At 30.8% G+C, this 24739-nt stretch overlaps 3 protein-coding genes across 5 annotated transcripts; 1 reads left to right on the top strand and 2 right to left on the bottom strand.

The window, feature by feature from the left end:
* The first annotated feature begins 1460 nt into the window (after nt 1-1460).
* Nucleotides 1461-3617, top strand: LOC7494517 (universal stress protein PHOS32). 2 transcript variants are annotated; one of them, XM_002305221.4, is made up of 4 exons: nt 1461-1833; nt 1974-2083; nt 2204-2325; nt 3249-3617. In XM_002305221.4, exons 1-4 carry the CDS (start codon nt 1659-1661, stop codon nt 3328-3330), a joined length of 489 nt encoding a protein of 162 aa, XP_002305257.4. In that variant the 5' UTR covers nt 1461-1658; the 3' UTR covers nt 3331-3617. The 2 variants fall into 2 exon arrangements, with proteins under 2 accessions (XP_002305257.4, XP_006384122.3); XM_006384060.3 differs by having other exon boundaries at nt 1467-1833; nt 2207-2325.
* A 7103-nt stretch (nt 3618-10720) lies between these two features.
* Nucleotides 10721-14780, bottom strand: LOC7468337 (glutamate decarboxylase 1). Its single transcript, XM_002305890.4, has 7 exons — nt 14551-14780; nt 14259-14463; nt 12332-12532; nt 12020-12234; nt 11682-11935; nt 11525-11577; nt 10721-11445 (listed from the first exon to the last, which is right to left on the bottom strand). Exons 1-7 carry the CDS (start codon nt 14634-14636, stop codon nt 10957-10959), a joined length of 1503 nt encoding a protein of 500 aa, XP_002305926.4. The 5' UTR covers nt 14637-14780; the 3' UTR covers nt 10721-10956.
* A 2874-nt stretch (nt 14781-17654) lies between these two features.
* LOC7494518 (glutamate decarboxylase 1) lies at nt 17655-21819 on the bottom strand. Of its 2 annotated transcripts, none has more exons than XM_002305891.4 (7): nt 21678-21819; nt 21337-21541; nt 19311-19511; nt 18981-19195; nt 18608-18861; nt 18462-18514; nt 17655-18369 (listed from the first exon to the last, which is right to left on the bottom strand). In XM_002305891.4, exons 1-7 carry the CDS (start codon nt 21761-21763, stop codon nt 17887-17889), a joined length of 1497 nt encoding a protein of 498 aa, XP_002305927.1. In that variant the 5' UTR covers nt 21764-21819; the 3' UTR covers nt 17655-17886. The 2 variants fall into 2 exon arrangements, with proteins under 2 accessions (XP_002305927.1, XP_052308427.1); XM_052452467.1 differs by having other exon boundaries at nt 19311-19517; nt 21343-21541.
* Nucleotides 21820-24739: the final 2920 nt, after the last annotated feature.

The raw sequence follows: 24739 nt of genomic DNA, 5'->3' as shown, positions 1-24739 counted from the left end.
TCATGATGTCTTGTTTATCCATTCTTTATTATTTTATAAAACTTTCACGGGGCTTACAAATCTAACCAAAGAAAAAATTTCAAGAAATTAGGGTATATTATTTTGAGATAATTCATTCATAAAACATCATATATCTATTATGAAATTTTCTTTTCTTTTTTTATTTTAATATCTTGATTTTTATGCTAAAACCAGGAAATATTTTTTAAAATAAATAAAATAAAAAAGAAAAATCTTATAGATAATATTTTAAAATTAGTATACCTATTTAAATTCACTTAACTTTTACCTTATTTACCCACCTATTTAAATTGTTTAACCAATTCCAATGAAATTTACAATTTGGCGTGTAAAGACTTAATCGAAAATAAATCAAGTTAGAGACTAAATTATATCAGTGTGTTTTATTTATTTTTGGGGCGTGTAATTTTTTTTTTATGAAAAATATCAGTGTGTTTTTTTTTTTTGTCGGTAGTAAATTAATTATTTTCATAAGATCCATATGGACAAGATAGGTCCACATGCTATACTGACCCAATGTTGACAGTATGCATGCAAACAAGCCCAATAACAAGGGAGTTCACATGAAAATTATATAACAGCCCAGTCATTGTTTTAGTATTGAAGAGAAGGGATGATACATTTTCTTGTATTTTCTATTTTAATAATATATAAATTTATTTCAGAGATATATTTATTTTATATCCCCCACTTTTTTTTTTTTCAACTAAAAACATCTTATCTCCATTGTCTTTATTTTTTATGTCAGGACAGTGAATAAACACAATTTTTTTTTATTATTATTAACGTGGGTGTCTGGGTCAGCTTGTGCGTACCTCAACTAATCCCACGGGCTCAAAAGTTAATGACCATGTAAGCCTTCAATAGTCATCATATTAGCAACTACATGGCTCAAACCTAAGACCACAAGGAGAGGAAATCCTTTGATTCCAAACTTTTACCACTGACCATCTACTAGATGGTTAATAAACACAATCTTTACTTGGTTGTGATAGTGGAGATTCTCAGCAAAACTTTGTATGCATTTATTTCTTCTCTCTTTTTTAATTTATTATTTATTTTTTTTCTTATTTTTTCCCCTTTTATTTTCTCACAATTTTATTTATGTTCATGATTTTGCAATGCTTACTTTATCCTTTTCACTCAATTTTCTCTCCAAAATGAATGAAAACAATTTTAGAATATTAGAATAATCATATAAATGTATTTTTTTAAAATTTTAAAAAATCATTAAAATAAAAAAGGTAAAAAATAAGTTACAACAACAGCCGTGAACCTAGGTTACCATAAAAATTTATTGGATATGAATTTGCACAAAAAAAGTCAATATATTTAGGCATGTTAATAATTATGAAGAGGACAAACCTTCTGGAAGGAAACTGGCACTGTTAGCAATCTTTAATGATGCTAAATCCCCCCACTTTGTCCAAAATTTATTTTCTATGAGAAAAGTCTTACCCAAATTTGATTTTTTTATGCTGCTAGTTGCTTCAAGAACTTGCTCTCCTGCTCTATAAATAAATAATCCAAACCCCAGAAGAATTTCAAGAGGCATAAACTGTGACATCCAATATTATTCAATAATTAATAAACACAACAACTCCAAGAATCTATCTTTCTTTTAGAGCATTTTAGAGATGGAGAACGCACGTACGGTTGGTATCGGCATGGATTACTCTTCTACAAGCAAAGCAGCCCTGCGTTGGGCGGCTGAGAATTTGATAGGTGAAGGCGACCGAATTATTCTGATCCAAGTTCAGCCTCCTAACGCTGATCATACCAGGAAGCAGCTTTTTGGGGGCACTGGATCACGTATGTATTTTCCCATTTCTTACTGCCTGTTCTTGTCCTGAAAACTCAGAGCTAGCTGTTGCATGTATCCATGGATTTAATTTATACTCTGTTAAGTTATTTACGAAGCTAATATTTTAATTTTTTTTACGAGTTTTCAGCCTTAGTGCCACTCGCGGAATTCAGGGATATCAATTTTTCAAAGCAATACGGGCTTACTTATGATCCTGAAGTTCTTGATATTCTTGATACAGTTTCAAGGACCAAGGGGGTATGTATGCATGCATGATCCTAGTTTTGATCTATAATTTTCTGTATAATCTGGTCTTTTATTGGTGCCAAAATGATATATTTATTTATGTTCTTGGTGATTAATTGTGTGGTTAATTAGCAGGCTGAAGTGGTGGCGAAGGTCTACTGGGGAGATCCAAGGGAGAAGTTGATTGATGCTGTGGAAGATCTTAAGTTGGATTCTCTTGTTATGGGAAGTAGGGGTTTAGGTGCTATCAAAAGGTATTTTTCTTGTCAATCAAATCCAAGTGCCCTTATGTGAATTTCTTTTTCTTTTTTTTTCATTTTTCATTTCCGTTTATCTCCCATTTTTAAACTGTATTTATTTTAAAAACATCAAATTCCAACTTGTTCATTTATTTCATGTGTATATTCATGATGTTTTTTTGTTAAGAAAAGTAACTTGGCATGAATTATGAGTTAGATGAATGAATCTGAGTTGACATAAAAATTAATTTAAAATGATATGATTTTAAGGAAATATTTAAAAAGTAAAACAAGGTGGCTGTAAGTATTTTTAAAAGTAAAATCAAGTTAACCAAATTAATTTTCATTATATTTAATTTAAAATCTGGTTCCAATCAAATCCGAATCTGTTACCAATCAGGTGGTCAAGAAGTTGGAGTGTTGCTGGTTTTGGCCAAGTTAAAAAAAAACTTTAAATTTGACCGAATATTATAATATTCATAGTTTTTAAACTTGGTCAATCTGGGACCCGATCGATCTGGGGCTAAAACCGGGTTAGGTTGAAGAAAAATAAGGGAAGAAAAAACCTGGTGTGACCCAGCAACCCGGTTGATCCGGCAAGATCCGGTTAAAAACCCGGTTGCAACCCGTTGACTTTTTTTTATTAAAACGACATCGTTTTAATTTTTTTAAAAAAATTAACCCAAACAACCCAGTCAAAACCCAAAATCTAAACTTTGAACCGACCGAGTGTAAAAACTATAACAATACTAGATCATGTAGCATTTTTATTCTTAATGCTGAAAAGTAAAAGTCTTCGAAGACATTATTATTCTTTTAGATGCTGAAAAGTAAAAGTATTCGGAGATATTATTATTTTGTAATATATTTTTGTATTTCAAAAGTATTTAAAAAAATAATATGTTTTTTTCATTTATTTTCTACTATGCTGATGGCAGGGTGTTGCTTGGGAGTGTCAGCAACTACGTGGTGACAAATGCTCCATGTCCAGTCACTGTAGTTAAGGGATCCAAACCTTGATGTCCTCAAGAATCTAGCTTGTGTCGCAACATGGGATTGCTGACGATATCACGAGGCTCAATGTGTGTATTTTCATGTGTAGAATACAGTATTTTTTTGTTTTACTGTGACGTTGGTATTTGGTAAGAGTAGATACAACTTACGAGTGCTGGTATGATAAAAGTGTGACAAGGATATCAATGATTTGCTTCGAATTTGAGCTTATCTCTATTTATATTTATTTTCCGTAGATATATTATTTTTTTAATTATTGTATTTGAAAGTCCACTGAATTATTTTTTTTTTTTAATGGTGAGTGTTTAGGTTAGTTTATATATAATTTGACTATTTTTTTTGAGGTTTTAAAGTTAACAACTATATAAGATTTTAGTGGTTTTAAAATTTGTCGAATTGATAATTTTTAATGAATAAATTTAAGATCTAATCAATTAAATTATATTTTTTAATTAATTTAATTAGATCGAGTCGATTATAAAACTCTCAAAAATATATTTTATTCATAGAATTTGATCTCGGGATGTTATTTTTTTTAAAAAAAAACATTGAATCATTTGAACCACCCACTGTTAGTTGACATTAATAGACACACGTATGCATATAAAGTGTGTCCTTTTGTTATTGGGCTAGGGCATATTGATATGCTCCACGTCCATGTCCTGCTTGGACTGAAGATCTTCGATTTTAATTCATAAATTTGTGGTGGAGACCTGCTTCAATTATGTGAGGCGGCTACTGATATTCTCGTGTAGTCGTTTTAATTCGGAAAAAAATCTAAACACAAATCTCAAATGGGTGCCCAAACTATATAATTTCTTATTTGGATCATCAAAGTATCATACATTTCTCAATCGGGTCCTTCCATCCAAGGGTATTATTAATATTCAACATTAGAACCTGATTAATTAATGTCTGATACATTGAAAATGAAATTAACCAATTTTAAAAGGTTATTTGTTGGGGGATGAAAATGGAGTTACCCTCTTAATTCCCTTTCTCTCTCTATATAATCCCATTGTATAGTCATGGCTGGGAGATTATAAACATTTAGGATAACACATGTTGGAATCTATATCTTAAATATGATTAGATAGATCGCTCATGTTACGTCGCAGGCTAATCCAAATGTTTTTCTAACATAAAAAAAATGTTTAGTCAATTGTAATGTTTTCAAAAAAACAAGAAAAATCTGAAACACGAATCATTGATTTAACTAAATTCAATGAGTTGGTTAATTTAATAATATAATTTTAAAAAAAGATATCGACAATAAATAGAACAAACATAAAAAAAGCAATAATTAACTGAGAAAAATGACTTGCCAACATCATACATGTGAGGAGAAAAAAGAAAAGCATATTGGCGACTCACCATTACTCCATCATGGACACCACTCGATCACTAAGAAAGAGCTTACCGAAATTATTTTAACGCTATTGTGGAACGCTGCACGATAATATCGAAAAAGACCACATGCGCCTTAAAGCAACAACTCGAAAAGCAAATCAAATAAAATATCATTAATTAAGCATCTCATGATTACATTTAATCAATTAATTTAATTTAGTTTTTTAATTTCTTTTAAAAACAATTTTTTTGAAAAATCATATAAAAAACTCAATCACCAATTAAATAAATGAAACTAAAAAATCACGAGTTTAAAAAAATAAAATAATTTAATATTGAATGATGAAATAAAAAAAAACCCTATACGAATCTTAAACGTAAGTTAACTTTTTAAATTTGCAACCTGTGAAATTCTAAACTGAAACTCAATCAAAAAACTTAATCATCAAAAAAACAAATTAACTTGTTTGATTGAAGAGATATAATCAAATACATAAAATAAATCTATCATTGAAATAATTTTAAAATAAATTTCTATTAATCCAAATATAAAATACAGATAAATTTATCGTTTCTATCTGTATCTTTTTTATTCCAAGAAATTAACCCAACAATACCTTATTCTTTATCTTTAGACGAGACTAATTACTAGATTTTTTAGTTAGAATTTTTTATTTTCCTTTTAAGCTTGCCATTTAATGTCCCCTGCAACACCGTGTAATCTTGGAGTTACAAATCTTAAAGAGATAGTGATTAGATATAGTACTAGAAAATTGACAACCTTATGCTGTGACTTTGATAAATTGTTTTTTTAATATAACAATGATATTAAAATGTTTGATATAATTTTTTTAACTATATAAATATTAACTTGATGTGACCTGATTAATAATAAATTTAAAAATAATTTAGATAATTGATAAAAATATAATTTAATTTTAAAAAAATCAAGATGATATATTTTTTAAAAAAATATTGAAACGATAATATATTATATCGACTCGGATCAAATCGGGTTAACCTGTCAAATATGTTACCCAGATCATAAGGCCCTGATAATCCAATAGAAAATAATAATAATAAAATTATTAAACTCAATTCTCAATTAACTAAATAATAAATGATGAAATTAAAACAAAATTTAAATAAAAAAATAAGGCGAGTCAACTCGGATTAACCGAACAAACATAGATCATGGGACCAACATGACCCCATAGAAAGTAAAGCGAAATAAATTATGAAACTCAATTCCTAAAATCAATTCAATATCAAAGGATAAAATTAAAAAAAAAATCGCTTGAAAAAAAACACAATAACCCACCCAAATCGACCTACCAAACAATAAAGTCATGAGACTGAAATAACCTCATAGAAAACAAACCAAAACAAATTACAAAGTATAATTCTCAATCAAACAAATATTAAATAATAAAATTAAAAAATAAATTCAACTAAAAAAGAACAAAGAAACCTTCGGTCAACTGGCCTAACCTGTAACCCGGGTTATAAGATTGTGATAACACCATAGAAAGGAAATAAAAAAAATAAGGTTGAATTCCGAATCAACCAAATGTTAAAGGATTAAAATGAAAAAATAAATAAAAAAAGACAAAAAAACCCGAGTCAACTAGGGTTGACCTACCAAACTTGAATCAAGAAACTTAGAAAACTCCATAAAATGCAAATAAGAAAAATAAAAAAGTAAAATTCTCAATAAACCCAATGCTAAAGGATAAAATAAAATAAAAACTCAATTTAAAAAGGATAAAAAATCCCGAGTTAACATGGCTAACCCGCAAAACTCGGAAGCCGGGTTATGAGACCATGATAACCGCACAAAAAATAATAAAAATAATAATTATGAAACCCAATTCATTGAAGGATGAAATTGAAAAACAAAATCAACTAAAAAAAGGATAAAAAACACGCGGTCATCCGAGCTAACCCGTGACCCGGGTTATAAGATCGTGATAACCCTATAGAAAGCAAATAAAAAAAATTATAAGGCTCAATTCCTAATTAACCCAATATTGGAGGATTAAAGTAAAAAACATAAATAAATAAAGACAAAAAAAACCCGAGTCAACTAGGGTTAAACTGCCAAACCTGAGTCAAGAGACAGAGATAACTCTATAGAAAGCAAATAAGAAGAATTATAAAGTCAAATTTCCAATAAATCAAATATTGAAGGATAAAATAAAAAAATAACTACTCAATTTTAAAAAAAGATAAAAAAAAAATACCTGAGTTAACACGGCTAACCCATAAAACTCAGAAGTCGGGTCATGAGACCATGATAACTCCATAAAAAATAAATAAAAAAACAATTATAAAACTCAATTCCCTATCAACTCAATGTTAAAGAATGAAGTTGATAAAAATAATAATTAAAAAATATCAAAAATAACTTGAGTTAACACAGCTAACCCGCAAAACTTGTGATATGAGTCGTGAGACCAGAAAACTCCATAGAAAGTAAATCAAAGTAAATTATGAAGTCCAATACCCAATAAACTCAATATTAGAAGATGAAATTAAAAAACATCCACACAAATATAAGAACTAAAATAATAATAAAAAAAACTTGGCTTTTCACCGTTGGTCACTACAATAAAAAATCAAGCCCTTCTAGTTCTTTTTTATTTCATAATAATAATAATAAAAAAAAATTAACAACGACAACAACTAATATTTTAATAAATATGAAAATTAATGTAAATGATTACTGTTTTTCCTTATACAATATGATTTTGCTTGATATTGTTATATATAATACTTTTCAAAAATATTTTCAACTTAAAAATGTATCAAAATAAATTTTTTAGATTTTTTAATATTAACATATTAAAATTATAAAAAAATATTAAAAAAATATCAATTCATGTTTTTTCAATCTAAAAACATTTTTAAATTGCACTCAAACACAAAAAAAGAAAAAAGAAAAAAAACGCCTTAAAAGCTCTATCTTGAGTTTGTGCAAAGCACTTACCAGGTGATCAAGTCCTATTAAACCCCAATACTTACATGATTTCTTTCATTAAATATTTCAAGGCACTACCACTGTTCATGTTGTTCATAACCCTGAGCGATGCTTGCTGTACAAAAAGAACACAGCTTTCCATCACTAACGATCTGGATTCAGGCTCGGAACTCTTAGTTCAGTGTAAGCCAAGAAATTATGATCTTGGCTTAAAATCCCTCTCTCCTCGATATAGCTGGTCAATTGATTTTTATTTTTAGATTAATAAAGGTGTTCGGGTTATCTTTTACGCATCTCGACTAATTTTATAGATCTTGAAGCTAACGACCATGTAAATCTCCAGTAACCCTGAAGTTTGTAAAACTTGAACTAATAATTCTTAAAAAATAAATTCAGAGTTACTACTAATAATTCCTAAAAAATAAATTCAGAGTTTGACCAAACTAATCTAACTAAACTAATCTAGTTGGTTATTTGATTTTTGTCCTCGTTGTTGTTGGGGAGACGCCTCGTATTTTTGTATTATGGTATGGAATGGACAAAGTAAACTGTTCGATATCTACACAGGAGAAAGGGATGGTGCAATACGTGGTGTCGGTGGCTGGCCTGTCCTTCAAACTGGTCCGTGGAGGCATGTGGTGTCGGTGGTTGCCCTGTCCTTCAAACGGCAAAGTCAATTGTTATAAATAGAAGTATGTATGCTAGATTTCCTGTTTAATAAATAAAATAAATTAATTTTTTATTTATAACCTTTTTTTATTTATAACCTTACAAGTTGCAACCATAGTCGTTTACTGGTCTAAATCGATTCTCAAAAATATATATTTTTTAAAAAATTAATGAATCAAGGGTTTGGTTTTGATTGGATTAGCTAAGATATTTTTTCTTCTAATGTTTTCTTCTTAATTTAAATTAATTTAAATCTTGAATTAACTAGATCTTGACCCAACCTGCTAGAAAGGATCTTGAAGTATGTATGCTAAATCTCTCCTATTTAATAAAAAAAATAAATTATTTCTTTATTTATAACCTTATAAGTTGCAATCATAGTTGTAGAACCTGTTCTAGATTAATTCTCAAAAATATATCTTTTTAAAAAAATTAATGAATTAAAGGTTTGGTTTTGATTGGGTTAGTTAAGATCTTTTTTCTTCCAATTTTTTTTTCAATTCAAATCAATTTAAATTTTAAATTAGCTAGATCTCAAGTCAACCTGCTAGTCCCGTCAGGATTTTATAATTAAGGTTGCAACTTTAAAGATTATATATATATATATATATATCATTATACTGTACATGTCAGTGTAATTGGCATAGCTTTCTCTATTTATATTATTGCTTGTTTCCAGTGATTATGAAAAATATTTTTAATTTTATAAAATTTTTATGCCACAATCAGTTTAATTTCAGCCAGCTATTCATTTTCAATCCAATAAAAATAATTTTTATTTTTATTGGATTGAATATCGGAACCCAATTAAATAATAGCTGATACAATTAAAAATAAAATTAATTAATGTAAACGGCTATTTGTCAGGGATAAAATTTAAGATCGCCTCTGAATTTGTCATCCTAATAAATAATTTTTTTAGGTACGGGTGCTTGTTAAGTTTCATTTAATACTTTTAATCAATCACAATGTTTTCTTTTTTTGTTTATAATTTATTATAAAATTATAAGAATATTATCATAAAAAATAACACTTATTTAATGTCTTTAATACATGTAATTGGTTTTTTCTTAAATATCTGAGTTTTATTTTTAAAAAATTTAAAACAATAAATTAAGTTTAATAAAGCTCACATTTTTTGAATTCTAATATCATAAACTAATTTATGCCTCCCTTTGTTTTATTCTAATATTAAAAAAACTAAAAAACAAAGGAGATTAGTGTTTTATTATAAAGCCTGATATAAAACACCGTGAATTGAAATAATATAATAATTATTTTGCTTATTTCAATAAAAATAATTGAATTGTCTATTAAAGATAATACAATTTTTTTTTCAAGGTATACTAGTCATAACCAAAATGATTGGGGTAGATCGTTTTTTCAACCTTTTAAAGCACAATAGAATGATTAAATTAACCTTAAAAGCAAAAAATATTTAACTGGAGTCTAGGTTCCTTGTCGACTTTTTATTTTTTTATTAGCACGATAAAATAATTAAATTACCTTTAAAAGCAAAAAAAAAAAATTAATTGGTGTCCAAGGTTTTTTTTTTTGTAGTTTCAGCATAATTTTTTTTTATTATAATCAAGTTGAATAATTTATTCATTTTTCTTTGTTAGAATAAGCATTTTTTAAGGAATTTTTTTTAATTTAATTTAATTAATTGATTAAATATAAGAATGAAATACTCATTTTATGATATTTTGTTTGGTTTGCTTTCTAAGTCCTTGCTCTTGTGGTCATGCAGCCTTTCATAGTGATATTAAAACCATCTCGATGAGCTTTTTCTAATGGTGGAGTGGTGTCAACAATAAAATGATAGTGAGTCTCCAATGATTTTTTTTTTAATTTTTTCCTTAAATATGATATTGACAATTCATTTTTTATAATTAATTATTTCTATTTTTTTTCTCGTTTTATTTACTATCAATATCGTTTTTTAATCATATTATTAAATCAACCAAATTTATTAAATCTAGTCATGTACCCGAGTCTCAATTTTTTTTTCTTTTTTAAAATCTCTAGCATTACCTAAGTATCCTTTTTTTTTTAGTTAAGAAAAACCTAACCTGGCCTACTTACATAATGCAAAACACTTATCAAATATTATTGTCTACCAATTTCATAATATTGTCCTTCTCCCTGAACTAATTTGAAATTACCTGTAATTAAGAAAAGGTCCACTAAAACACCTCTTAAGATTGAAATTTCAAGGGATTGGTTAATTATGTTGTGTTAGGCTTATGAAACAAGCTCAATTAGACATTAAAGATAATTTTCAGTAGGTTTTTTTTCCTAATCATGTACCTTAAATTTGATTGTGAAATATGTATTGAATTTAGTTTTGATATATGAAAATTCACACGAGAATACTACTAATTGTAAAATAAAACCTTGAAAGCTTAAGAGGGATATATATTATTATCATATAATAAGTAGAATTTTAACAAATTAATTCCAGGAATAGAAAATATTGCAACTTGAAAAATATTATTCGCGTTTTCAAATCAAAAGTATTAAAATAATGCTTTTGGTTCGCAACGCGAATATAATCACAACCACACCGGCATTTCCAAATGCGACTAAGGCTCTACTCTCTTGGGAGATAATTGAAGAAGTGAGAAAAATCTTTAGCAAACACCATTCATCTTCTTCTTTTCCATCACAAACTTCCTCCAAATTGTAGTTATCTCCCTCTGGGTCTCTAGAGCAGTTTTCTTCACAACTACAGCACCATGCTGCTCATTATCACCATCACCAGAAATCGAAATCCTAGCACAAACTTTGCATGGTACGGTCTCAAGCTCATGCATAACTTTCTGGATATCATTGACAAGCCGTTCGGCTAGTGTTCGTGAGAAGTCTTCTCGTATAACGACGCGCAACACTGTAATATGTTGAGCATCAGGAGGCATGGTGTATGCAGGCACAATCCAACCAAACCGCCTTAGCATGTCGGATACCTCAAACTCATTGTGGGTGCTACTGTCCTTCAAAGAAAAGGCTACCAATGGTACTCCAATGTCTTTAGAGATAATGTCGAACCTGCCTGTCAGCTCCAATCCTTCTTTGAGCACTAGCATGTTGTCTCTGCAATTCTCCATAACATTCTTGTATCCCTGATGAAAAAAAGATTAATAATTTTGGTGTCTCAAAACTAGCTAATTTCTCATGTTCATAGATATTGTTGGAACCTACCTCATAACCCAAACGAATCAGTTGATAGTACTGGGCAATGACTTGACTAGAACCTGCAACAACAAGAGGCAAGATTTAGCTTATCCATGTAAGATACAGGGTAAGCTAGGTAGGTAGAAAACTGTTAAGAGAAAGCTATTTTGAGCTTGGAAATAACCTTTAGAGAAGTTAAGGGTGAAGGTGGGCTGATCAGCTCCGAGATAATTGATATGGAAGATAAGCTCTTCTGGCAAGTCCTCTTTGCTCCTCCAAATGACCCAACCAATTCCAGCATAAACTAGTCCATATTTGTGTCCACTAACATTGATGCTCTTCACCAATGGCAACCGAAAATCCCATTCAAGATCAGGGTATATGAATGGTGCTATGAATCCTCCACTTGCTGCGTCCACATGGATTGGTGTATCCCATCTGCAAAATAGTGAAATTCTTGTTGAATTTAGTGTAACGTACATGTAAGAATGTAATGTCGAGAGGGAGAGAGAGAGATCATACCCAGTTTCCTTGTTCTTCTTAGTCAATAGATCATTCAAGAGCTTGACATCTTCAAACTCTCCATTGAGAGTGGAGCCAAGGATAGCAGCAACACAGATTGTGTTCTCATCCACCATTTCCACAGCCTTTTCAGGGTCCATCACATAATAGCCTTCTCTTAGCTTCACTTCTTTCAACTCCACTTCAAAATACCTTGCAAATTTCTCCCAGCAAACCTTTCATGCAAAAGGGTCAACAAATTCTCAGCTATACTAGCAATGATCACATTTGACTTATTGAAAAAGAAGCATAGTACTAATCTAAATTTATTACCTGAACATTGGCCCCGGTGACGATGTTGGGCTGATCACAGGGCTTTCCCTCAGCTTTTCTCTTGTTCTGCCATTTTCTTTTGAATGCTAAACCTGCCAACATGATTGCCTCTGAGGATCCTACAGTTCCCACTCCAACTGCAGTCTCTGATTCTCCAAGTGGGGCATTGAAGAGATGTGCTATCATGTTAACACATCGATTCTGCTTGTATAGGAATTAGAAGATGAGCTCCACGAGCTTTAATATTAAATGTTCGTTATTTAAAAGATGATTGTAATTCAGATTTAAATTAATTATTTTTTGAGTTAATTGGGACTGATTTGTTTTCTCATTAATAAGACCATATGAAGAATAACGCAAAATTATATGAGAAGCTTTATTGTTTTAAGAATGGAATTATGTGGTTAAATTATTTTGATAATTTTCTAAATTGATATATTTTTTTTTTTGGAAAAAGACATTTTTGTCTCCAAAATATCCCATTATTCTTGCTGGCTCCCCAAACCAAAAGCAACTCCCAATCAGTCCCTCTTCTATCAAACATTACCCAATTAAAATGGTCTCGTTTCTTAAGATTAATTTAAAGGCAAAAAATTTAATTAAAGGGAGGGTTAATTGGGTAAGGTCAAATCGATTAGGGGATCCAATTGGGATTTGTTTTTTGTTTGGGGACATTGTTGAGAGTTGCACGATAGTTGGGGTATAAATATGTTATTCGCTCTAATTTTTTATTTGAATGTAATGATAATATTGTATATGAAATCTCCTTAAAATAATTAAATTATTTTTAACAACGATTTCTTAATAATATCAAAACTATTATTACCAATTTCTGCTCTAAATTCTTTTAATATCAAAACTATTAAATCTGTTTGGGCCATGGTTTGACTCACATGTTAGATACATAAATTAACTCGGATTATCCATGTAAATTTAAATTTATGTTGTTTCATATTTTTCTTAACTCTTTTATTTTTGCGTTTTAATTTTTTTTTAAAAAAATATTGAATTTTTTATATTTTAAATTATTTTATATGTTTTTAAATTATTTAAATATAATAATATCAAAAATAATTTTTTAAAAATAAAACAAATATTATTTTAATATATTTTTAAATAATAATAAATACTTTTAAAAACAACCAAAACATAAATATTTATTGCAATACCTCATTATTTACCTTTGGGCACACCGAAATTATAGAGCTTAAAGCTGAAATCTCGGATAAACAACACCTAGTCTTAAGAAAAAAGCACCAAGCAAAACTAATGACGACCCAATCAAACCTCAATCTGCCTAAAAATCTGCCTTCTTTCGGTTTTCCCTCTAGGCCAGCAACAACTATGGTAGGAGTATATCAATAATATTAATTACACCATATATAGATATGTGATAGTTTTTATTTTTTAGATTTAAATCCCATATATAACATCATATCATTCAATGAGTAAAAAACTGACATATTTATTACATTAAAATAGCATTTAATTATTATATCAGCAAAAGAAAAAAAACAATTAATTATTTAAAAAGAGAAAAACTTACTTCAAATTAAACTGTTTAAAAAACAGATCTATGTCTGTTTCTCTAGCCTAACATCTCTTTGTTTCTTCTTGTACATGTCACTTTTATCCCGAGACATTAACTAGACGTAATCTAAAGTCTTTGATATAATTTTTTTTATTTAGTCAAGATCTTTGTATAACAATGATCTGAATAGTGCTGGCTAGGAAACTATCTTGGCTGTCACACCTCCATGCATCACTTAATTCATGGGAAGATTACAGATCCAAAGAGCTGAAACAGGTTTTTGATCTAAATGAAATATCCATTTTAGAATTAATTAATTCATGCATGGAAATATATAATTTATGAATGCAACACAAGAATATGATCTGAAATACCAAGCAAATATAATTAACTCGCCTGTAATTCAGTGGTGACAGGATACTCATCCATGTCAACATAGTTCTTGTTAACAGAAGCCATGATGAGCTTGTCGCACTCAGGCTCCATCCATGTTGTCACAAAAGACGCCAGGTTCAGCCTAGGGTTACCATCCAGCATGAGCTCATCGTTTATGATCTGGTAGGCTGCCTCTTTTGGGATCGAATTCTCTGGCATTCTGAACCTGAAAGAATGTTCATCATGGAAAAAAAAATGATTTAAAGATCGAAATCAGAAAAACAGATTCAGGAAGTGATGGGATATAGATCACCTTGGAAGCGAGGCTCGAACATATCGAGATGCGAAGGTCGAGTGGACAGAAACATCAGTGTCTAGTGTAGTCTTGGAGAGAGCCATGGTGTGAAGACAAGATCAGAGGTAGCAGAGAGACAGAAAACGAGAGAGGGATGATGCTTATATGGTGAAAACTTTGAGGCTTTGTATTTGCAGCTTAATTTAATTTCTTGCCATTTATAACAGACATTGACGTCATTTATGGTTACTCTATCATTTCTTTTTTGTTTGGTTGGGGGAATTATGGAGTATGGTGTTCTTTTTTTAATCTCTTAGCATTTTAGGTTTGGCCTCATTTATTTTTAGATGACATTTCCTGTTGATTTCATTTATTTCCTGTTCTTTTTATTTTTATTTTTTTATTCTCTTTTTTTTTTAAGCAGGTTTACATTTTGCTCCATTGCATTTGATTAATGTTAGATGACATAAAGAATATAAATAAAAATATATTTGATTAAATAGATAAAAACAAAGACATAATTAATATAAATGTTTTAAAATAGTTTTGAATGAATTTTAATATTATTAAAATATGAAGTACAATAAGACATATCTCTGTTTTTATTTTTTCCGTTTCGAAATATAAAATAATAGTTATTTTTGAACTAGTTTGTGCATTAATTTGAAAATAAATCTCTTCTTCAAACGATCTTAAAAAGACCCTCTTCCTTGTGCTTTTAAAATAATTCAATAAATCTTGTACTAATTTCCAAATTTAAATACAAAAACTGAAGAAAAAATCATATATTTTTAAACATCAAACCAATTGTTTCCTCGCAATCAGTTTAATTTACTGAATTAGTAGTTCTCACAACTAAACAGGACATACAATTTTTTACAATTTCAAGCATGTATTATTGTGATGGTTTTTTTTATTATTATTTGAAGTTAATGGTAGTCTACTCTTCTGATTTATTTCATAATTGTCCCTGAGAATACCTGAGTTGATTGCACTTAATTAAATTAAAAGAAATTAAAGAAGTGTTGAAATTATTGTAGCGTGTTATGCATTTTTCACTCTCTCACAAATCATTGTTGATTATAAAGTGAGTTTATTTTAATTTTTAATTTAATCATCGAACTTTTATTTCACACAATCAAGCTTATTTGAACTTAAATTAGCACCCAATTATATTTTTTTTATAGGGACAATTGAATTGAAAAACAGAGGATTAAAGTGAAAAAAAAGTAAAATAGGTGGTGATTTTGAAATTTGTTTGAAAAGTTTAATTTAGCCCGCCATCTTTTTTAGCTATTAGGTAAGCCATCCCTTTAATTTTTAAAAATTCAATTTTGATATCAAACTTTATTTTCCTTATTTTCAGTCTTTTTTTTTTGTGGGAGAAGAGAGAGAGGCTTGCTGAATTCCAGTGTAAAGAGAGAAAGTTGTCGTTGACGATGATTCTGGCAATAAAAAAGATCGATTTTTATGTCAAATATTTTTTTATGATAAGAAGAGTTCAAATTAAATGTGTATTTTTACCTTGAAAGTGCCTGAGCTTAGAAAGATTTTTTTTATTTTAGGTTGATTTTGGATTTTGAGATATTTTTCTGTGTTTTAGGAGGTCATTAATTAGTTTAACAAGGTTTTCTATGTGTTTTTGGTAAAAAGGTGAGTTTTTGGGTGAAAAAACAAGAACCTTGTTTTTCCAGCCCCTAATCTAGGGAATTCTAGACAATGCGCCATCTATGTTTTTCCCAGCAAAATTAGGGTAGACTAACTTAAGAAAAAAGTTAACATCCTGCGCGCGAGCCTTTTCTTGATGGGTCAGGTGCTTGTCTTAGCTTACCAGGCACAACAACGCTTGCCTCATTCTTTTCTTTTTTAATTTTGATTTTTTAAATACTACCTTTTTTTATATATATTTTTTAAATAACACCCGATTACATAAGAGATACAAGGATGATTTCTTAACCCATCCAGAATTTGATATGAATTTATAGTTAGAGGTTGGATTGTCCAGTAGACTTGATAGAAATCGGGTTTACAATATCTCAAACACTACGATCAAAGACATGCAGACAAGCCATAGTGTATCAACTGCTAGTTCCTCGTAATTGGGTTTGAGCTCCCACTCTTTGGTTATTCAGGCGATTATATGAGAATAAGTTGAAGCTCGAACGACTTGGCTTAGTGCCGAGATGACCTAACTTAGATCCGAGATGACTGAACTTAGACGATTGTATGAGGAGCTGTTGCCAAGCCTCGATGGTACATGCATGTGGTCTACCTCATCGCCCACCTGGTCCTGATAAAGATTCGTCTCCTCCTCTTTCAGTTTTTGTCTACTACATAAATTGTATTCAATAATAATTTTTAAATTAATAATAAAAAATTGGTTTTTTTTATTTTAGTTTTATTTCTTTTAATTACTTTGTTTGTTTTTAATTTTTTAAATATTAAATATAATACTAACGGAATTACCGACGGACTTTAAAGCATAGATAGAATGATTGACAGAATAAATCCCTTAGAAGGTTCTAGAGAGTTGAAAAAAATTACATGACTTTGCCATTAATAATTACAAACTGAATTACCGACAAACTAATTCTCTCAGAAAGTTCCAGAGAGTTCAAAAACATTTACAGAACTTGCCACTGACAATATGTGAATCTCCGACGGGTTAATTTTGCTGATAATTTGCATTTTATCACTGATAGAATTACCAATTGTTTATTCTTTCGATAATATGCCATAATTCTTGATAAAATTATCAACGAAATAATACTGGTAATTTTTTTTTGTTTGGCGTGGTTTTCCCGCCAATAAAATCATTGGAGATTATATTACCAACAAAATAATCGATATAATATAAATCACATAAAATATGTTTTTCAATGAACAATTACAATCTATAATTTTATTGATATATTTTTTCTGACAAAATAAGAATTTAAATACCGACAAAATACTTTAATGGTGTTATGCAACATTCTAGTAAACCAGGCTATGAACCAATTAAAGTTTTATAACTATGGTTTTAGTGTTTGATATGGAATTAATTAACCCATCCTCTTCTGTTTCGATTATGATATTTAAGAGACCTTTTTTCTTTATGGAAGAATATTTTGGAAGAAAACTCAATAAAAATCTGAAGTCCTCATAATCCTTGCTCGAGAAGTACTTCAAGCATAAATCCATTCCTGGGTTTAAAAAATACACACAATCAAGTAGTTGTACATCACATAACGATGACACAAGAAAACAAAAAAAAAAACAATTTGATTGATTAGCAACACTAGCTCAACATCATAAATAATAAAATTGCGAGAGGGAAAATCACTCCAGCTCAATCCACCATCCTTTCATTCTCTAGCAAACACCATTCATCTTCTTCCTTTGAATGACAAGCTTCCTCCAAGCTGTAATAATCTCTCTTGTTTCTTTCTGGACGTCCTTCTTGTCTTTATCGGCCACGGCATCCTTCTCTTCATTAGCCAACACAATCTTGGCACTGATCCTGGATGGCAATGTCTCAAGCTCATGTAGAACCTTGCCAATGTCAATGACAAGACGCTCAGCGAGTGTCCGAGAAAAATCTTCTCGAATTACGACGCGCAACACAGTAACATGTTGAGCATCAGGAGGCATGGTGTAGGCAGGCACAATCCAACCAAAACGCCTTAACATGTCGGACACCTCAAATTCGTTGTGCAAGCTATTGTCCTTCAAAGAAAAGGCCACCAGTGGCACCCCATTGTCTTTCGAAACAATGTTGAACTTGCCTGTCTTCTCTAGTCCTTGTTTGAGTACCAGCATGTTGTCTCTACAATTTTCCATGACATTTCTGTATCCCTGATGAACAAGATGTGTTTCTGATGTTAATTATGATTATCTTATGCAAAGTATAATATGATTGATCATGTTAGCATATGTTCGCGAATCACCTCGTAACCCAACCGAATGAGTTGGTAATATTGAGCAATAACTTGACTAGATCCTGCAAAAGAAAAATAGGGTGAACTGAGTATAGATTTTGGTCGTGAAGAACTGAAGGAAAACGTTATGAATCATGGATGTTTTGTCAAGTTACCTTTGGAGAAGTTAAGGGTGAAGGTTGGTTGATCAGCTCCAAGATAATTGATATGGAAGATAAGTTCTTCAGGCAAGTCCTCCTTGTTCCTCCAAATGACCCATCCAATACCAGCATAGACTAGTCCATATTTGTGCCCACTGACATTGATACTCTTCACCAATGGCAACCGGAAATCCCACTCGAGCTCCGGGTATATAAAAGGTGCAATGAAGCCACCGCTGGCCGCATCGACATGGATCGGAGTATCCCAACTACAGAAGAAAAACTCAGGATTAAACAGAATGTGGATTTAAAGCATATTCCCCCCCTCCCTCTAAGATGAGCAAACTTAATTTTGTTAATAAAGTATATAATCAAAGAGATTAACTACCCTGTTGATTTGTTCTTCTCCACCAGGAGATCATTCAAGAGCTTGACATCTTCAAATTCTCCATTAAGAGTGGAACCAAGAATAGCTGCAACACAGATTGTGTTCTCATCCACCATTTGCACTGCTTTCTCAGGATCCATCACATAATAGCCATCACTAAGCTTCACCTCCTTCAACTCCACCTCAAAGTACCTTGCAAATTTCTCCCAACATACCTTCAAGAATGAATAAACATCACATTATTTAGTATGATTTCTTGCACATTATGGTTAGTAACTTGTACCTTGAGCATTAATTGTTATCAATATATATTCATATTAATCACAATACCTGAACATTGGCTCCCGTGACAATGTTAGGCTTATCGTAAGGCTTTCCCTCAGCTTTTCTCTTGTTTTGCCACTTCCTCTTGAATGCCAAACCAGCCAACATTATAGCCTCAGAAGATCCAACAGTTCCTACTCCTACCGCTGTCTCTGAGTCTCCAAGTGGAGCATTGAAGAGATGGGCTATCATGTTAACGCATCGATTCTGCATGTAGAATAAACAATCATCATATGGTTCAGCTCCTTTGCAAAAAAAAAAAAAAAAAAGGTCTTGAAAATTCATCAAATTAAAGACTAACAAATGCATTAATCAATAATTTTTATTTGTGGTTGAATGGTTACTTTATATTTAAGAATATCATAATTAACTATATATATAAGAAGAAAAGTATCGTAATTAATTAGTCTAGCTATGATAAACACTAAAACTTGTCATGTAATTAATTTTTCTTAACAATTAAATATCAGAAATCAATTACTGATTTTTCTTTAATTTATAAGACAGATTCTTCATGATTTTCATTTCCTAGCTTTATATCCTCCCTAATTATAAAACCTAAATAATCGGCGTGGCAAGTCAATCTCGAATATAGTTGATTTAAAATTTAGAGTAATTCAAGTAAAAAAAATTAAAACGACTCAGTTAAAAACTCAAGTTAATCAGAAACCAATCAATTCAAGATAAAAGCAAGTCAAAATCAAGCCATCAATTAGTTATTTATTTTTTTGAAAACAATTGTTAATAAAAGCAACACCATTTTAATCTTTAATATATATGACAAATATCCTGTTCTTTGTTGAAGCTCAATTGTGTACAGATCTGTCATATCTGTATTCGTCTTTGTCATTTGAAAAAGAAAAAAGAAAAAAGAAAAAAAGAGAGAGTAGAAGACAAAAGGACATCAATTTTGATTCATCATTCATCACACTTGTGCCATTCATTCATCACTGGCTCAATGGGCCCAGCAATGTAGTCGTCTTCTTCCTGACTCACCGACTAGTGGATGTGATGATAGAAGATGAAAAAGTCCTTAAATCATGAATTCTCTAAGCTGTCGGTGTGTGTGTGTCTTGCTCCTTTTGGGAGAATCAAAATAATCATAATTTCCAAGGTTAATCTCAATTAATTCTTTGCTGATAAAACAGAAAGTGAATCCCTGTTTCCTAATCTCTTATAGCAGGCAGTTGGATCGTGACCTTTTGTTTTAGGGCATACTGTAAAAGTCAACATCTAATTAGGAGAATGTCACATCATTGGACAGCTCGAACATCATCTACACACAGCCAATAGTTCAATAAGTAATTTTGGACCTGCAACTATAAAGTAAAGGCTTCAAAATCGGCAAGAATGAAGACTAAATTTATTCAGTTCGATCGCACTGTCCAATCCAACTTCAATTCAAACTTATATTATACTGTATTTAATTTTTATTAAATAAAATAAAAATAATAAGATTTAAATCGAATTAATTTTCAACATTCAAGTTGTTATGTCATTGTACCTGTGGATGAATAATGATGACGATTCTATCGTTTTAAAATATTATTTTTATTAATAATATATTTTATAATGTCAATTCTAAACATTAGATATTAATATTCCATTAAAAGTCAATTATATCTTTTTGTAAGATTGATTAAAAGGGTACTTGGCAACCTAGTTTATTCTGATTGTTTAATATTCTTAACTTGTTAAACTAGGGGATGCGTGGAGACCCATCACAGGCTTACAAGCTTCGTTTGCTTCCAATCTTCGTATATTTAAATTCGATATTTTTAGAGATTAAAACGTTAATTAAACCATCTTGTCCATAACTACCACATTATACAAGTCAAGATTAAATTATTTTAGAATATAATCTTTATTAGAATCCAATACTTTAATGCATTTTATAGCTTCAGTAGGTAGATGTAATTAATGATCTGTCTAAATTTATTTAGTTTTGAAGACTTGAATCTCTGTGTAGGAGAAGAAAATAAATAAAAAAATAGCAGCTAACATATCGTGTGTGAAGGTACTGGTGGCTTGCCTGAAGCTCAGTGGTGACAGGGTATTCATCCATGTCGACGTAGTTTTTGTTGATAGAAGCCATGATAAGCTTGTCACATTCAGGCTCCATCCATGTCGTCACAAACGATGCTAGGTTCAGCCTAGGGTTTCCATCCAGCATGAGCTCATCGTTTATGATCTGAAAGGCTGCCTCCTTCGGGATCGAGTTCTCTGGCATCTTGAACCTAATCGAAGGAAATTAAATAAAATACAGGAACACCATTTATTCATCATGTGTGTGTGTAGGTGGATTCAAAGGCGATATATGATAAAAAAAAATGGAGAAGAACATGATCAAGATGATCAGACTAGTAATTATACCTGGGAAGTGAAGCTCGAACATATCTAGAGGCAAACGTTGAGTGAACGGAGACATCAGATTCTGAAGCTGTCTTGGAGAGAACCATCGTGATCAAAGAGAAGTGTGAAGTGTTGCTGAGATGGGAAAGAGTCAAGAGTGAAATTGCGTGAGGAAGGTGAGACTTGTGGGCAGGTTTATATAGAGAAAGGAAAGGGAAGAAATGTCATTGGTCAGTCCGATTAAATATTACTGGAGTAGTTAGCAGGTTACATATTTTTCCAGAAAAAAAAATATTTAAATATTATAAACGTTTTTTTTTAAATAAATAATAATTCAGATTATATTTATGACCATTTTATTTGAATTATACGGGAAAATAGAGAGGTAACAATGGTAAACAAGAAAATATATCTATCTATATATATATAATTGCTATATAAAAAGGATAAATAAGCTAAAAATATTAAAGAGTGAGTATTAATTAAAAAATTAGTTTTAAAAATATTAAAAAATATTCTTATAAAAAAGTATCGATAAAAAATCAAAATTTAAAAACAAAACAAAAATGAGATCAGGTATCGTTGGGCCTGGTAAGTCAGGCTAAGCACTTGGTTTAGTCTTGAAGGGTAGCTTAATTGGTCAGGTCTTGGGTTTGCTGGGTCACAGTTCGAGTCCCTTCAGAACCACTGGAGGCTTACATGGTCGTTAATTTCAGGACCCGTGAAATTAGTTAAAGTGTGCGTAACCTGACTCAAATACCTATGTAAAAAAAAAAAAAAAACTCTATGCGCGGTTCTTTAATTATTATTTTTAAGTTAATAGGGAGGATGAGACATTGTCTCGTCTATTAAATTTAATATAATTATTTAATTTATACTATACTATAATTATAATTGGTCAAAAAAACAAAAACAATGGTGATCTAAATAATTGTGCATACAGTCCTTTTCTTTTGCTAAAAAAAGAAAGAGCTGATCGTGCATTGGATGCTTCATTCCAAGCTAGCTCCCAATGCCATCTGGGCCTTAATTTGTCTAATACAATTGGCCCTTTTTCTTTGTTTTGTTTTTTTTTTTAATTCATTTACTTTATGCAATTAAGGACTTTCTTTTTTGCATATATCAAGATTTGATGGCATTAGGGAAAAGAAAAGCCCCCCATAGTTAAGGCCAACATTAATTATGGATGTCCATGCCTCAAAATCTTGACTCGAGTGAGTTGGATATACTGCGTTTGGGTAGAGGGAAATCTAAAGTCAAAATAACCATGTGCCCTCTGTCATTTATTACCGTTGTCCTTCTGTATTAGAGAATCTAGAGTGCTTGTCAGACTTTTGAAAGCAAATATTTTTATTTTTTTGTGGAGGCTATGAACGCGGAAAAAACTCTTCGGCACGACTGATTGTTCAGTGATTTTTGTATTGTTCTTGTATGCAAATTGTTGCCTCGAGGGAACATTTGCCATGGGCCCTCGGCAATTAATTGCCCTCGCCTATCTCTTGTCCATAGATTCCCCTTCCATCATTGCAACTAATTTTCAAAGATACGTGGCTGCTTCAATTCGATCTTCCTCTTCCTGTGAGCTCAATTTGAATTAAATCCTTACTTTGATAAGAAATTTCTAAAATATTGGGGTTTACAGGCAATAAATAGTATTCAACATAGCTGGCAACGTCAAGCTAGAAATCCAAAGCACTTCACCGTTCGCCCCCTCTGTGTTTCATGAATTACCACCTTTTCTTTTTCCTTCCCTTGAGCAAAAAACCAAGAAGCTGAAAGAGAAAAGGGGCATGGAGGTAGGGATATCAATGGCTTTCGATGAGTCGGGAACATGTATGGATCTTTCATACTCGATCCCAACTCAATTGAGTCTTGGGTAACTATCGGGTACTCATGATTCGGATTTGAATGCTATAGTTTAGAACTATTTAGTATATAATTATCGTGGTACATGTATAGTTTTGTTTTTGAACTCCAAGGGTATTTATTTATCTTGAGTTGTTCCTGTCAAATAAACTAGTATCTATATCAAATTTGAAACCTGGATTTTTATCTCCAAGTTTTGCCGGAATCTGATGAAGTGAGTTGGTTCAGGTAAGTCTTCATCGGCATGAAATTAATTGCCATCCCAACCAAGCGGTTTCTGAATTATTATTATCTTTAAATTACTGTTGTGGCACAATTGAAAGCAACTATGCATTCGGCTTGAGCACGTTTTATGCATCCAAATGAAGGGAAGCTCCGATGCATATAAAAATGGGGGACACGTCCAAGCCGAAGAAAGCCAGAAAAAGGAACGGTTAATCTGGACACGTACATGCTGGGATGTGAAAGGAATTGCTAGTGCTTAGAAAAACGACATCCAAACATGTTTTTTCTCTCGAAAATGAAGATGGTGCCAGTGCCGAATGGAACAGCCTAGGTTTTGTCGTCCTATAATTGTGTACGATAACATGAATCATGATGGCCAGGTGGGCCGATGATGATAGATGATAACTTTGAAATATAAAGGAGTGGTCGGTGAAGTTTTGGATGTTCTTAGCTACTGTTCTTGATGATATTTCAGAGAGAGAGAGAGAGAGAAGAGAGAGAGAGAGGGCATGCCCGCTCGCTGTGGATTAGAGTTATTAGAGAAGACAAGGTAAATGCGTGTTTGGTACCGTAGGGTATGTTTATATATATATATATATATATAATTTTTTAAGAATTTTTTTACATTAAAAAATTAAAATTATTGTAAAATAAAAAAAATCAATTTAAATTTTTTTAAGCCCAAAACATTTTTAAAATGCACATAAATAATTTTTAAACATAAAAACAAATAGAATCGTTAAAAATCAAGAAAAAAACTCTATTGGATCAAATAAATAGAAAATATTTTGCTAATCGCAATTACAAATACTCTACATTTCATACATATAGTCATTGGTTAGGTGATTGAGTGAACTTTTTTTTATTTAATCAAAATAGCTTAGTAATTCCCCTAATTTGTAGTCATATATATCTAACCAGTATACAACCATAAGAATCTGCTTTCACGAGGAAAAGGAGAGTGCATGCAATTCACAATAATGAATAACTCA

The sequence above is a fragment of the Populus trichocarpa genome, chromosome 4, assembly GCF_000002775.5.
Source record: "Populus trichocarpa isolate Nisqually-1 chromosome 4, P.trichocarpa_v4.1, whole genome shotgun sequence".
Classification (NCBI taxonomy): domain Eukaryota; kingdom Viridiplantae; phylum Streptophyta; class Magnoliopsida; order Malpighiales; family Salicaceae; genus Populus; species Populus trichocarpa.
Note: the sequence above shows the minus strand (reverse complement) of the source record. Positions and strands in the feature narration are given on the sequence as shown.